Source organism: Schistocerca serialis, chromosome 7 (genome assembly GCF_023864345.2).
Source record: "Schistocerca serialis cubense isolate TAMUIC-IGC-003099 chromosome 7, iqSchSeri2.2, whole genome shotgun sequence".
In the NCBI taxonomy this organism is placed as follows: Eukaryota; Metazoa; Arthropoda; class Insecta; order Orthoptera; family Acrididae; genus Schistocerca; species Schistocerca serialis.
The window spans coordinates 550,754,697-550,770,654 of NC_064644.1; the positions used below are offsets into that span (position 1 = coordinate 550,754,697).

A 15,958-nucleotide genomic window follows, 5' to 3' on the forward strand; every position below is an offset into this window, starting at 1 on the left:
TATGCAGCCAGTTGACTGGGGACGGCTGTTGCACTGTATTGTTGACTGTCAGGTCATCTTTGACCGATGATGTAACATTATGTTTGTACAGTTGAAGCATATTTGTAGCATGCGTTTGTCTCTTTGTATTTTCGCTATCTCCACTATTTACCACTTTGTGCAGTAGACTCATAGTAGTGAATCACCAATGTAGCCTTTGTACTGTGGAAATGACTTTTTAATCACCCCGTATAAAAGGCTGGAGGGGCAGGGCTTGTACTAACAGATAGTGGCAGAATGATTAAGAAGAGATGCACTGCAGTGTGAAGGTATCAGCAGGTTAGAAGACTAGAGCTAAGATGTGAGGAAGGTTTTAGAGAGGTACATATGGAAAACTGGAATCCAGAACTGGAGGAGTTCGCCGATAAACAGGAAAGAATGGAATATTCTTCTACAGAAGGCCAAAGTGCACAAAGAGCTGTCGTGCCACTAGTGATGATGAGGGTCTGAGTGGTACACTAACAGTAGACACCTTGAACAGTCTGCACTGATGCATCAACAAATCAGCAGCTTAATTCACAGTGAGGTGATGGTCACATGTACACCGCCAGGTTAGCCGAGAGCGCTAATGCTGTGCTTCCTGGAATCGGGTAGGCGTGCCGTCCCCGGATCGAAACCGCCCGGCGGATTAACGACGGAGGCCGGAGTGCCGGTCAGCCTGGATGTGGCTTTTAGGCGGCTTTCCACATTCCACTAGGTTAATACTGGGCTGGTCCCGACGTCCCGCCTCAGTTACACGGCTCGTAGACACTTGAACACATTCACACTATTCCATGGATTACTATAGACGCAGACAGTTGGGGTACACTAATTCCATCCTGGTGGGTACGGGATGGCGGAGGGAAGGGCATCCGGCCACCCCTTCAATTAACCTCGCCAAATCCGATTAACCATGCCAACCCTAGGGAACAAGGCACAAGCAAGAGAAAGAAAAAGAAAGAAAGTGGTGGCCACATGCACGCAAGGTAACTCATGTCTTCTGTTGTGTCACGCCACTGTATTCACCAGTTTTACAGCACTGAACGTATAAAATTTACTGGTACATGCCTACCACTTCATTGCCGTTACTCACGTCAGCGGAGGAGTGTCACATAGCAGCCTGATACCAGTTCCATAACATCTACAGTGCTCCAGATAGCCGTCCCCTCTTTGAAACTGGCAACTACAATTTTTCCTGGTCACCTTATGTCGTGGTGGAAAGGAGAGGAGAAGAGGGAAATAGAACATGTACTGCTGCGTGTAGTCTTTATAACGTGTAACATTTTTACATTCGATGTGCTAAGATATTTATGGCTGTCTCAAAGACTAGGCTCTATGGCGCCTCTACAAGCGTTGGTGTCTGCCCGACCTGCGTCGCAGCGAGCTGCCGACTTTAGGAACTGTCTTCTTCGCCGTCTGCGTTTTCTTTTTCTTCCTCCCCTCCGGCCGTGAACGCTGGGTCGGCGCCGACAGTCGCATCGACGTCCTGCTGGTCGAATCCGTGTCTACGTCTACGTCTTTACTGGCGCCGATGTCTTCACCGGCAAAGGCAGCCAGTACGACAGGGTAGACTAGCGTGGGGGCGTTTTTGCCGATGAGGAAGTCAGAGTGAGCGAAACCGTCCTCCGGCACGCGGTAGAACTGGACATTAGGCGGTGTGTCATTGGCTAGGCGCTTCACATCCTGCGGGCAGAGACGAGTATTATTAGAGGCAGTGCGTTATCTTCTGTGATAGATGTGGTCGCATCTTGTCACTGCGTCATCAGTATCTTCAGGATTTCCAACAACTAGACAATCGTACACTACTGTCTAAATGTTAACCATGATCAAGAAATGCTTTTACCTTCTTTAAGGTCTGTAATATTTACTGTAAAACAACCTCTAAGATATTAAACTTCCACACCTTCAGTACAAACTGCTGGAATGGAATGCAAAGCCCTGAAGGCAAGTGTGGCGGGAAGTATTTAATCTTTGTAGGAGGGAATGACAAGAAATTGAGACCAAATAAAACACACATGTCACAGTAAACGGTGCCCAAACAGTCGGGTATACACTGTCCCAACCACGTTGCGCCTTTTGTCGAATTTCTGTGGTTCCTGCAGGCCCTGGAGAACGAGTAAGTGTCCGCTTCATCATGGCCCGTACATGTTCAACAGACGATAGATCTGCTGAAACAGCAGACGTATGTGGACGTGCATTTTACGGCTGAAAAAGCACATCAGCTTTCTTTCGAAGAAATGGCAGTAGCACAGGGTTAACAGCCCTTGCAGTTTAGCGGGCACTGGTTACATTACCCAGCAGAAACACCGGATGTTGTAAGGAGTGGGTCAGAACTCTCCATTACATTGAAAACAATATAGCCAACTTAACGCTATTGTTTGCATTGTGTAAGCACTCAGATACCGATAGTAACAATCTGAGGGCGAAATATGGGACCGCGATTCCAAGCGTTGTGGGACGAGATCCGTCTGCGAGAGTGCAAGTAGTGGTGTCGTTCGAGAGCTCGAAGACAGAAGGCGTGTCATCCTGTCCTCACGTCGCTGATGGCAGATCTCACCACAATAAAGGCCTGATTTCATTTATATAGCCAGGAGCGATTTAGATGGCTTAGCTACCCTTGAAGATGGCATTCAAGGTAAAATTCGCAAGCATAGCGCAAAAGCAATTGCAGGGTTAGGCTGGTGATTGTTAGTCCGAGTTTGCAATAATCCCATGTTTTGCTTGTCGATTAAAGATGCCTCCTTATCCTCCTTATCCACATCTAATTAATAAATATGCTGTGGTTAAAAAAATGGTTCAAATGTCTCTAAGCACTATGGGACTTAACATCTGAGGTCATCAGTCCCCTAGATTTAGAACTACTTAAACATAATTAACCTAAGGACATCACACACATCCATACCCGAGGCAGGATTCGAACCTGCGACCGTGGTTCCGGACTGAAGCGCCTAGAACCGCTCGGCCACAGCGGCCGGCATGCTGTGGTTATTAAATGTTAATGTAACTTTGAAACTGAAATCGCTTGTTAATCTGGCACTCAGCCGTTATTGATAGCTATGTCATTGTAATTGTCATTGTCTATTATTCGTTATAGGTTGTGATGATTTGAAGTTTTAAATAGACTTATTCTATGAAATCCCTTCTCACAAGTTATTTAGTAGTTAACAGGACCGAAGCAAAACTCTTTTTTATTAAATTCATTCTTAGTAACAATAATCCCTTGCCGCTGTTGCTGCATGCTGCTGTGAATTGCTGTAAACCACATGGAAAAAGGCAGTCATCTAAAAAGGTGAGTGCAAAACTTAGGGCCATAACAGAGACACTGTCACACCACAACGTGTCGTGTTCTCTAATCCAGTAAATTCCGTTGCACAAGTCAGATTCTGTCTCACTCGTAAATTCTTATTCAAAAGCGCAGTCGGATAGCTTATCCAAGTTTTAGTTTTAAGTTTTCCATGACACGATCAGTTGAGGGCTTAAAGGACATGCAACACGCAACACGCACACAGTTTTATGCAGGTTAGATTCCGCTTACTGATAGCTCAGGTTGCTTATCGAGTCTATTTTCACAGACGAACATAGAGGCATATTTGTTGTAGCTACGTTACATAATTGTTGCACATACGTTACAATGTGACTATACGTTACAATGTGACTACGAATTGTAACTGATGACCTCAAACGCATGAAACCCGGGGTGGGACTTGAGAGCCGTAGACGTCTACAGAGTAGCCCGGTCACCAGGTCTACGCCCCATAAGTGTACATCCATCACTCGCATACAGACAGAACCCCCTCTCATCACGGGAGACAACAGAGCACCATTCAACTCTCCAGTTGAGTCTTCCGTGACACTAGAGCGGCCGTGCTCGGCGGTGTCATGGTGTCAGTGGTACCCTGGCAAGGGACACAAGTGATCTTCATTCTGTTGCAAGCAGATGGTCCCCAGTGCTGCCTGATGATACAGCAGGGGCAACACGCACCCCGATTTTATACCTGCATGGTCTTAGGTCAGCCAACGCTGCTCGCACAGAGCACTGATCTTGCCGAAAAATATACCTATTCATAAAAGCAGATAAAAATTGTCTCGACGCCTTCTTGGGAGACAACATCCACTCCTTCCAAATTAACGATGTAAGTGTAGACCAGATATTGCTTGAATTCAAAGATATAGTATCGGCAGCAATTGAGAGATTTATAACAAATAAATTAACAAATGACGGAGCTGATACTCCTTGGTACCAAAAAGGGGTCAGAACACTGTTGCAGAAACAACAAACAAAAATGCGAAATTTAAACAGACGCAAAATCCCCAAGATTGGCAATCTTTTACAGAAGCTCCAAATTTCCCGCGGACTTCGATGTCAGATGCTTATAATAGTTTCCACAACGAAACTTGGTCTCGAAACCTGGCAGAAAATCCAAAGAGATTCTGCGCGTATGTAAAGTATGCTGGCGGCAAGAACACAATCAATGCCTTCTCTGCGCGACAGCAATGGAAATACTGTGGTGCCACCGCCAGACACCACACGTGCTAGGTGGTAGCCTTTAAATCGGCCGCGGTGCGTTAGTATACGTCGGACCCGCTTGTCGCCACTATCAGTGATTGCAGACCGAGCGCCGCCACACGGTAGGTCCAGAGAGACTTCCTAGCACGAGCCCCAGTCGTACAACCGACTTTGCTAGTGATGGTTCAATGACAAAATACGCTCTCATTTGCCGAGACGATAGTTAGCACAGCCTTCAGCTACGTCATTTGCTACGACCTAGCAAGGTGCCATTATCAGTTGCTATTGATCTTGTTAATCATGTACCGTCAGACCGACGTTCACCATTAATGGATTAAAGTTAAGTATTCCACCAGCTACGTCCGTTTTTCTACATTCTAATTTCCCTATCCTGTTCCAGACCTCACGCCAGCCTGCGTGAGCTAAAACGCGTGCCTTTCGGCTTCCTCTAATATTCCTGGGTTGGCTCTCCTGCCAATCCACAACAGATATTATCGAAGACAGTGCTGCCAAAGCAGAGTTACTAACCACAGCGTTCCGAAATACCTTCACGAAAGAAGACGAAGTAAATATTCCAGAATTCGAATCAAGGACAACTGCCAACATGACTAACGTACAAGTAAATATCCTCGGAGTTGTGAACCAACATACATCACTTAATAAAAGCAAGTCTTCTGGTCCAGACTGCATACCAGTTATGTTCCTTTCAGAGTATGCTGATGCAATAGCTCCATAATTGACAATCATATACAACCGTACGCTCGACGAAAGATCCGTACCCAATACTGGAAAGTTTCACAGGTCACACCAATGCTCAAGAAAGGTAGTAGGAGTAATCCACTAAATTACATGGCCATATCGTTAATGTCGATATGCATCAGGATTTTGGAACATATATTGTGTTCGAACATTATGAATTACCTCGACGAAAACGGTCTATTGACACACAGTCAACATGGATTTAGATAACATCGCTTGCTGAGTGCTATTGGCAAGGGATTTCAGATTGATTTCGTATTTCTGGATTTCCGGAAGGCTTTCGACACTATACCACACAAGCGGCTTGCAGTGAAATTGCATGCTTATGGAATATCTTCTCAGTTATGTGACTGGATTCTTAATTTCCTGTTATGGAGGTCTCAGTTCGTAATGACTGACAGAAAGTCATGGAGTAACACAGAAGTGATTTCTGGCGTTGCCCAAGGTACTGTTATATGCCCTTTGCAGTTCCTTATCTATATTAACGATTTGGGAGACAATCTGAGCAGCCCTCTTAGGGAATTTACAGATGTCGCTGTCATCAGAAGCTCAAAACAAATTGCAAAATGATTTAGAAAAGATATCTTCATGGTGCGAAAATTGGAAATTGACCCTAAATAATGAAAAGTGTGGGGTCATCAACATGAGTTCTAAAAGGAATCCGTTCAACTTCGGTTACACGATAAATCAGTCAAATCTAAAGGCAGTAAATTCAACTAAATACCTAAGAGCCACAATTACGAGCAATAAGTTTCCTTTAATTTACGCCTAGGCCACAAACATTTTGTTAACAAGTTACCGGGTTCGGTCTATAATGACCATCATCAGGTCTGTTTTATAAAAACACTTAAATGTGATTTGCAGAGTACCCATGTAGATGTAGATTTAGACGTTCGTCTGTACTACGCAGACATCCAGAATCTGTTTTTATAAAACAGATCTGATGATGGTCATTATGGACCGAAACTGGTAATCTGTTAACAAAAGGTTTGTGACCATAGACGTAAATTAACGGAAATTTATTGTATATACGGGTCACTGTTTTATTCGCGACAATGTCGCAGCTTGTGGAATTACGAACAACTTAAATTGGAAGGAATACATAGAAAATGTTGTGGGGAAGGCTAACCAAAGACTACGTTTTATTGGCAGAACTCTTGGAAAATATAGCAGACCTACTAAAGAGACTGCTTGTCCATCCTCTTTTAGAATACTGCTGCGCGATATGGGATTCTTACCAGATAAGATTGACGGAGTACATCGAAAAAGTGCAAAGAAAGACAGTACGTTTTGTGTTATCGCGAAATAGGGGAGAGAGTGTCACTGAAATGATACAGAATTTGGGGTGGACGTCATTAAAACAAAGGCGGAATCTTCACACGAAATGACAGTCACCAGCGGTCTCCTCCGAATGCTAGCATATTTTGTTGGCACCTATCTACATAGGGAGAAACGGGCAGAGCTCGTTCTTTCCGCGCGGTATTGGAACAATATAGAATTATGAAGGTGGTTCGATGAACCCTCTGCCAGGCACTTAAATGTGATTTGAAGAGTACCCATGTAGATGTAGATGTAAACGTTCGTCTGTACTACGCAGACGTCAAGAATCTGGTCTACAGGTGTGGGGATGTTCCACATAGTACAGTTGATAGCAGCGATATACCACCGTTATGTTGCGCTCAATATGTTCAACAGTCTGTCGATACATCCATCCAGCTTTCCCCAAGCCCACAACGCGAACCTGTTCAAATGGTTGAAGCTGTTGAACAGGGCTATGTACACGTGAGTGGGGTATGCTAAACAATGATCACATCTCAACTCAGCACACTGCCTGCAGATTCAAAACATAGGGCGGACAGACAGATTTCTTGTGCGTCATCTGTTCGCCGATGACCATGACAAATGAAACACTAACAGGACAACCCCTCGCAAACTCTTTACTTAAAGACTACATCGGAATGTTTGTCTTTGGTGAGCTATAGGTCCGGAGGCAATTACGTGCCTTGGCGGTAGATACTGGCCTGTGCTTGTTTTTTCGAAAAGATCCCATCCATTATTTCTTCTTGTTACTAGTGTAGCAGAGCATTGGAGAGAATGATCTTTCAGTGCCTTGGAGCGTTAAGACGTGTCTGGTTTTGAAGCTATATTTGAAGCAGCAAACTGTCCTGATTAAGTTACTGTGCTTGATGAAGACCCACGGTTTTGAGTGGTTTTTAAGGCGTGCAAACTTGCCGTTAAGGTACTGCCAAATTATTTACTGTTCTCAGATCAGTCTTACCGTCTAAGACGACTCAATTCTTGTTAAATATCCTTCGCGCGATGTTATATGTTTCTGTATCCACACGCAATGGGGTAGGTTATGTGTGGTTGTCAAGTATCGAGAATTTAGTTACTACTAAACTGATTTAATTCTGTTTTGTATTAAATTCTTCCGTATTAAATTTCATCAGAGGTACATGATCGTCTTGGTGGATGGTATCGGGTTGTATTTCCTACAACGTAAGCTTGTTTCGTAAGACTGAAAGCAGGACTGTAATTCCAAACCTGCAATTTGTATCTATTCTTTTCAGCGACAACAGCTTGATGCTTAACGAAACATGTCGTACAGTCATTTCCAGACACATAATTTCTTTCATTATTTTGTGTTTCAGTATTTTCACAGTGGATTTCCCCATATGTGTCCCGTATAATCGCTTGAATGCTACCCCATTCGTCTCTGCGTACATAGTTTCTTTACCGCTTCATACGCCCACGAACCAGGTGGGACTGAATCTCGCGGTGAGCAATGGTCGTAATAATTTGTATCATCAGCATAGTTTGGCGTGGAGCCTTGCATCCGATGCAGTAACGGTATGAACGGCGAAAATCATTGTATTGCGTAACGGTGTGTGTGGCTTATGGGAACGAATCCGTGGGTTTCCTGTGGAGCACAATATCAAATCTTGCACATGCCGTGTTTTTTATGTCCTCACACACGGGAAGAACAGTATGAGGTCCTATTCTATATGCGTTCATTATGTTGGGATGCTTCTCGCGACGATAGATGTGAAAATGGCAGAGGTTTTTTTTTTATTTTTTTTTTTTTTTTTTATTTATTTATTTATTTTTTTTTTTGCTGTGCCACAGTTTCTTCTAGCCTCCATTGTAATTGTTTCTGGCCCATTGCAAAGAAAATCTGAATTGAGAGTGTTACAATTATATTCTTAAGAATTAAATTACTCGTCTAACGTGGGTTCTTGGAATGCTTTTTCCCATTATGTATCCTGTAAATTGTAATGGCCGAATCGTGAAAGGTTGTCAGAGAAAAAGAAACAATAATTTAAGTATGAGTATTAGCTGTAAGTCTTGAGACTTATGTAGAGGTGCACACTACAACCGCTTTCATCAGTCCATTGCGAGCTCCAGACACATCTTAACGCTCCAAGGCACTGAAAGATCACTCTCTCCTATGCTCTGCTACACTAGTTAATCTTACCGATTAACAACTGGAGGTAAAAAGCGACGCATTCACGTCCCATCTGTAAGCAGTCCCAAATGTCATATATAGGGTGTAGTGTATGCGTCAAAATAACAGTAAAATGTTAAATAACGTTTTGTCTCAAACTGTTTTATTTCAGAGTAATGCAGTACATTAGGGATCACAAGTGCAACACAAATAACACAAAATTAATTCTTCTCAGAAAGCAAGGACACGTAGGGACCCGAAATCCAACACAACTATACTACTGGCCATTAAAATTGCTACACCAAGAAGAAATGCAGATGATAAACGGGTATTCATTGGACAAATATATTATACTAGAATTGACATGTGATTACATTTTCATGCAATTTCGGTGCATAGATCCTGAGAAATCAGTACCCAGAACAACCACCTCTGGCCGTAATAACGGCCTTGATACGCCTGGGCATTGAGTCAAACAGAGCTTGGATGTGTAGATACAGCTGCCCATGCAGCTTCAATACCATACCACAGTACATCAGGTGTAATGACTGGCGTATTGTGACGAGCCAGTTGCTTGTCCACCATTGACCAGACGTTTTCAGTTGGTAAGAGATCTGGAGAATGTGCTGGGCAGGGCAGCAGTCGATCATTTTCTGTATCCAGAAATGCCCGTACAGGAACTGCAACACGCGGTCGTGCATTATCCTGCTGAAATATAAGGTTTCGCAGGGATCGAATGAAGGGTAGAGCCATGGGTCATAACACATCTGAAATGTAACGTCCACTGTACAAAGTGCCGTCCGTGCGAACAAGAGGTGACCGAGACATGTAACAAATGGCACCCCATACCATCACGCCGGGTGATACGCCAGTATGGCGATGACGAATACATGCTTCCAATGTGCGTTCTCCGCGATGTCGCCAAACACGGATGCGACCATCATGATGCTGTAAACAGAACCTGGATTCATCCGACAGAACCTGGATTCATCCGTAAAAATGACGTTTTGCCATTCGTGCACCCATGTTCGTCGCTGAGTACACCATCGCAGGCGCTCTTGTCTGTAACAGCAGCCATGGTCTCCGAGCTGAGAGTCCACGCTGCTGCAAACGTCGTCGAACTGTTCGTGCACATGGTTGTTGTCTTATCCCCATCTGCTGACTCAGGGATCGAGACGTGGCTGCACGATCCGTTACCACCATGCGGATAAGATGCCTGTCATCTCGACTGCTAGCGATACGAGGCCGTTAGGATCCTGCACGGAGTTCCGTATTACCCTCCTGAACCCACCGATTCCATATTCTGCTAACAGTCATTGGATCTCGACCAACGCGAGCAGCAATGTCGCGATGCGATAAACCGCAATCGCGATAGACTACAATCAGACCTTTATCAAAATCGGAAACGTAATGGTACGCATTTCTGCTCTTTACACGAGGCATCACAACAACGTTTCACCAGGCAACGCCGGTCAACTGCTGTTTGTGTATGAGAAATCGGTTGGAAACTTTCCTCATGTCAGCACGTTGTAGGTGTCGCCACCGGCGCCAACCTTGTGTGAATGCTCTGAAAAGCTAATCATTTGCATATCACAGCATCTTCTTCCTGTCGGTTAAATTTCGCGTCTGTAGCACGTCATCTTCGTGGTGTAGCAATTTTAATGGGCAGTAGTGTACATATTGTACATGTTCCCAATAACATGTTCAAAATGATGTCCATATAGGCGAAAACAGTGACGTGCTCGCTGTGTTACATCTCTCTGAATGTTGCAGGCTCCTTGCATCTCTTTCTGCACGGTTGCACAGCCGTTTTTAGTTCGCTAGTGTAGGTTTGCTACATTCTCAATAGCAGCACTACACACGGGCTCCTTGAGATGGCCCCGAAACTGAAAGTGCAGGGGATTAAGACGTGGAGATCTCGCAGGCCAAGCAATTGGTCCGGCACGACCGATCCACCTACCGGGATTAGCAACACTGAGATACTATCTAGTCTCCCCACTGATATGCGGAGGGCTACCATCGAGAATAAGCCATAAGTTTGTTCGTGTAGCAAGTGCGACATCACGAAGCAGGTCTCCCAATCCATGTTCCAAAATCTGTCGATACACTCTGCCACTCAGGCATCGTGGAATGCATTATTCTCACTGGTCGTCCACTGCGCCGCATAAAGTGATCACTGAAAAACGATGTTGATATCTCGTAGTGTAATTGCACGAGTACTCTCATATGCTCACATATGCATCTTCTGAGCGTTCACGATACCTGTACGTCTAGTGGCTAGCGTTGCTACCTTTGGATCACGGAGTCTGCGGTTCGATTCCCGGCCGGCTTGGGGATTTTCTTTGCCCGGGGCTGTGTGTTTGTGTTGTCCTCATCATTTCATCATCATCATCATTCGTGACAGTGGCTAGATTGCACTGTGTAAAAAATTGGACTGTGAAAAAATTGAGACCTATACGCGCGCTGATGACCGCGGAGTCGAGCGCCCCACAAACCAAACACCGTCATCACAATACCTGCACAGGTAAAGAGGCTCTCATCCGCATATGGTATCCGGCGACCGAACCGTGGATCAGCAGCATGGCGCTCGAGTAACCATTGACAGAATTTCTGAAGCCTAGGGTAGACTACAGGCGTCAGCTCCTGTATCTTCTGCAGGTGAAACGGGTCTATTGCTGTCTCCGAAGGAGGCGCCATACAGATGATTGAGGGATGCCTACTTATACGGGGGGTACTTATCATCGAATCTTCATCTCGATGTCTTACCGCTGTCTGAATCTTGCAAACTCCGTTCATCTCATTTTGCACAGCTGCACATCCATTTTAAGTTCACTGGTGTAGCTGTGCTACTTTCTCAATAGCAGTACTAGATACGAGCTCTTTCTCACCACCCACTTCATCCAGTCGAGACCGACCTAAAAGTGGCACACCCCGAATGGCACATTCCTTTACACGCCTGTCCACAAGTGTGAAAGTCTGATAGTTTGGTAGTCTTCTGTTCGGAAACATTTCCGTATGCCTTCGTCTTGCTGCTCGTGCATTGCCTTTTTCTGCACCGTAAAGGGGAGCGTATCCGCGTATTCACCGTGTGAGTACGTCATCTTACCGTACACAACGAATACCGTCAGAATGAATGTACGTAGTACATCTGAAGCCGCTACACTACAACAGCGTCATAGAGTACAACGGACCCCACCAAAGTCAAGTAAACAAAAGGGCTTCTTGCCAGAATCGACTGAGCAGTGTAGAGATGTGGCAAAAGCAACAACAGTCGATATGCAGGCAAACTCGACATGCCAAAAGCCTGTACTTGACCATCATGTAATACCTACCACAAATGACATTATGCATCATAATTCGAAAATAAAGCAAATTCAGAAAAACATTATTTAACATTTGGCTGTTGTTTTGATGCACAAATTATACCCACAAAGTGTGTGAAGTTACTTTTGAGCCACCCTGTATAAGGTCCTTAAACGCCAAGCAAGGCAGAGCTCTAGTTAGAGAGTTCCAGCGACAGCAGCCTCGGATAAAGAAGCCTACAGTTGATACTATGTGAATGAGCGTTGAACTCTACCAGTCTTGTACAGTAAGAACGACTTGCAGATGCTTGCCTATTCGTATCTCTGGACTATTCGTTTCCGTCGTACATTTGTCTGCATGTACCTACACTGAGGTGACAAAAGTCATGGGATATCTCGTGCTGCCTCCACATCCGTCCATAATTGAGAAAGTTGGACGAACTGACCTCTCGATTGTTCGATAAATCGATGGGATTGATGCCAGGCGTTTTAGGTGGCCGAATGATTCGCTCGAATTGTCCAGACTGTTCTTCAAACCAACTGCGAACAGTTGTGACCCGGTGACATGGCGCATTGTCATTCATAATAGTTCCATCGTAGTTTGGGAACATCAAGTTCATGAATGGCTGCAGATGTTACGCAAGTAGCCGAACGTAACAATTTGCAATCAATGATTGGTTTAGTTGGACCAGAAGACCCACTCCATTCCATATAAATACAGCCCACACCACTATGGTGAAACCACCAGCTTGCACAGTGCCTTGTTGACAACTTGGGTTCATGGCTTCTTGGGGTCTGCGCCCACACTTCTATCCTACCATCAGCTCCTACCTACCGCAAAGCTTTATGTTAAAAAGCTTGGTGCAGTGGTATTTACAGATTTTCTGGTTCTTTAATGAGCACATGAGCAAGGAGATGATGCTTTCGTTGTTTTGCTTTGCTTAATACATGAACCACAAACAAAAATTGAAAAACTACATACTGACATCAACAAGATACATGAAAATATAAAATTCACAATGGAAAGAGAACAGAACAACCAAATTAACTTTCTAGATATAACAATCAAAAACCAAAACAGTAAGCATATGTTTGAAATTTACCGTAAGCCCACAGCAACAGACATTATCATTTCCCAATCCTCGAATCGCCCACATGCACAAAAGCAAGCAGCGCTTCGACACATGCTCCATAGACTCAACACAGTACCACTCACCAAAGAAAGCTACCAAAAAGAACTGGGCATAATAATACAGATAGCACAAAATAATGGGTACAATAATAACACAGTCACAAAGCTAAACAACAAAGTTAAAAGTAAAATAAAAGTAGAAAGCTCCAAACCACAGACAACAACACAACAGAACCAAACACAAACACGCAGTCCCATAACAGGATAATCAGCAAAAGATGAAAGAAAACACAAGATGGTACACAATGACATACAAACACAAACTCACCCATAAAATCAACATTTTCAAAAGACAGGGAATAAACATAGCATACACAACAGACAATTCTATACAAAAATACACCCCAAAACTGACAAAGAAACAGAGACATATACCAGAAAGCGGGTATATATCAGCTGCAGTGTAGCACTTGTGAAGGCACATACAGAGGGCAAACAGGGGGAACATTTGATGTCAGATACAAGGAACACATGAGAGCCTGGGAATGTGGGACAATCACTCCACATTTGCAGAACATCTAAGAGAAAATGACCAGAAACCAACTAGTAGAGAAGATGACATGAAAATAATTAGAATCAACAATAAAAAACACCTTCTGACAATGCAAGAAAATTACCACACACATAAAACCAAAGCAGAAGGGAAAATCCTGTTGAATGACCAAGTACACATGCCAAGCAATTCATTATTTACACTAATAGATAAAATAATAGAATAACGTTCGCAAAAAGCATTTATATAATAATATTGTCCAATGCAATAATAATAGAACCCAACATCTTTACACTCACTCATCCACGAACCCCTCCACAGAATATTGAAACGAAGAGTCAAAAACAGGTGTCCAGCTGTCAACAAAGTTTTCAGCCACTCGCTAACAGCTAGTACACCCCCCCCCCCCCCCAAAAAAAAAAAAGAAGTCGGCTCTATCGCCCCTCTATCTCTCACTCATACACACACACACGGTATAAACATCATAAATAGAAGTTAGTATCGAACATATACTTATTTAGGTTGGCATCAAATAGGTAAACATACCGAAGAAGATGAAACACGTAATGGAGTCGCAATATTTACGCTGTGAAAAGTAGTGTACGACGAAATAGTTGTATCGAGTGACAAAAGAACAATAGTCCACCACAAAAAATAGTGAGAAACATGGTGAACAATGTGTGGAAGGCGAGAACACAAAGATATGGCAGTGATAAAAGTGGTAGTCCGACCTCCAGACCAGATGTGAGGAAACGCAGATCAGCAAATCGTAAGTAATTACTTTTTTTTTTTTACAAAAAATCGCGAAGTGAACTGTTTGATAATCTAAGACTAACAAAACTGTATCGTTATAAATCCCGCTGATGATGCCTTAGGAGAAGGAGAAACGCGTATGGGATAAATAAAGCGACTAGCAGCAGGAAAAGACAGTTTTATTTACAAAACAAAAAAAACTAGGATAAGGACTTACCTTCTCCCCAACGAGCCAGTCACCGTTGCCATACATGGCGATGACGGGGGAAAATATATTTCTGAGGTTGTAATCTGGTGGAGAAGTACTGCCGTACTTCTTTATGTTTCGTAGCAATCCAAAGTCGTATTGACGGAAGTGCCCTGTAACAGGTAAAGTTTCGAATAGCCTAATACAGATACGAGCGCGTGCGCGCGCGCGCGCTCACACACACACACACACACACACACACACACACACACACACACACACATACACACTCAGAGAGAGAGAGAGAGAAAGTGACAGGGAGATAGGACTTGTCCGAGAAAAACTTTCTACGCCATTCAACACCTGGGACCAGTATAACATCATCACTTGCTCACAGTATGGTACATAAAGTCAACCTCAAACCTTTTCATAGTAACCACAGGGCATCGACTGACCATGCCGTTTATCGAGGTCAGACATGCCGCTGACTGTGGCAGTCTTTGCGATATAGAGAGGTACTCTGAAATGCTCTATGTTTCTGATGAAAAATGGCTTAACGCATCGGAGAGCTGGAAATGGATGAACAAAGGAGTTCTCATAATTCTTATCAATTAATGAATAGTTAATTCCTGTTAGCTCTTAGTGTTTATTATTCTTTCGTACTATTAGGTTATTTCGGCGTTATTGTCATTTTCTAGTACAACTTGCAATAATTACACATGGAATAGATGTCGTAGTTAGATTAAAGTATATATGAAGGGCTTATTTCAATAGTGGTACAAGTCCATTACCTCCACTTTTCTGCCTATAAAGCTTCTGAAGTTAATGATCCAAACAAACAGATAGAAAGGTTGATCTCTAGCAAGAAGCCATATGCTTGAATATTTCTGGTATCTCAACTGCAGATTTTTCAGCGCTCATTTAACTTTAGCACTCTGTATCTCAAATGAACAAAAATGGACTTGTGCCACTATTGAAATAAGCCTTTCATATAGTGTACATTCAAAGATATTCTTGCGTTAAGTTGTTCGTACACCTGACAGCAAAATAAGTGGGCCACTGCTGAACACAACTAACATAACTTAGCTGTGTCGCAGGTCCTCTGAACGTCAAAACCCGGTGGGGTACAGATGTTTGACTATACACAATGGTTACCACAAGAGAACACTCTTCATTATGGCAGTCAGTTCAGATGTAAACCAATACCGTCAGACAAGAAATATTAGAAAAGACGTTACTGGAGATGAGACACTCCTTAAACTTGTGAGTTAAAGTTCAGTACAATAACTGATACTTCAGAAG

At 43.5% G+C, this 15,958-nt stretch overlaps 1 protein-coding gene across 1 annotated transcript in view; it reads right to left on the minus strand.

Moving 5' to 3' along the window:
- Window positions 1-1,331: 1,331 nt before the first annotated feature.
- LOC126412553 (lipase 3-like) overlaps window positions 1,332-15,958 on the minus strand; it is a 146,594-nt gene continuing 131,967 nt past the window's right edge. Inside the window, exons 7-8 of the mRNA XM_050082204.1 lie at window positions 14,687-14,829; window positions 1,332-1,701 (exon numbers count right to left, since the gene is read on the minus strand). Of these exons, the coding sequence (XP_049938161.1) occupies window positions 1,363-1,701; window positions 14,687-14,829 (482 nt within the window). The 3' untranslated portion in view covers window positions 1,332-1,362. The remainder of the gene's footprint in view (window positions 1,702-14,686; window positions 14,830-15,958) is intronic.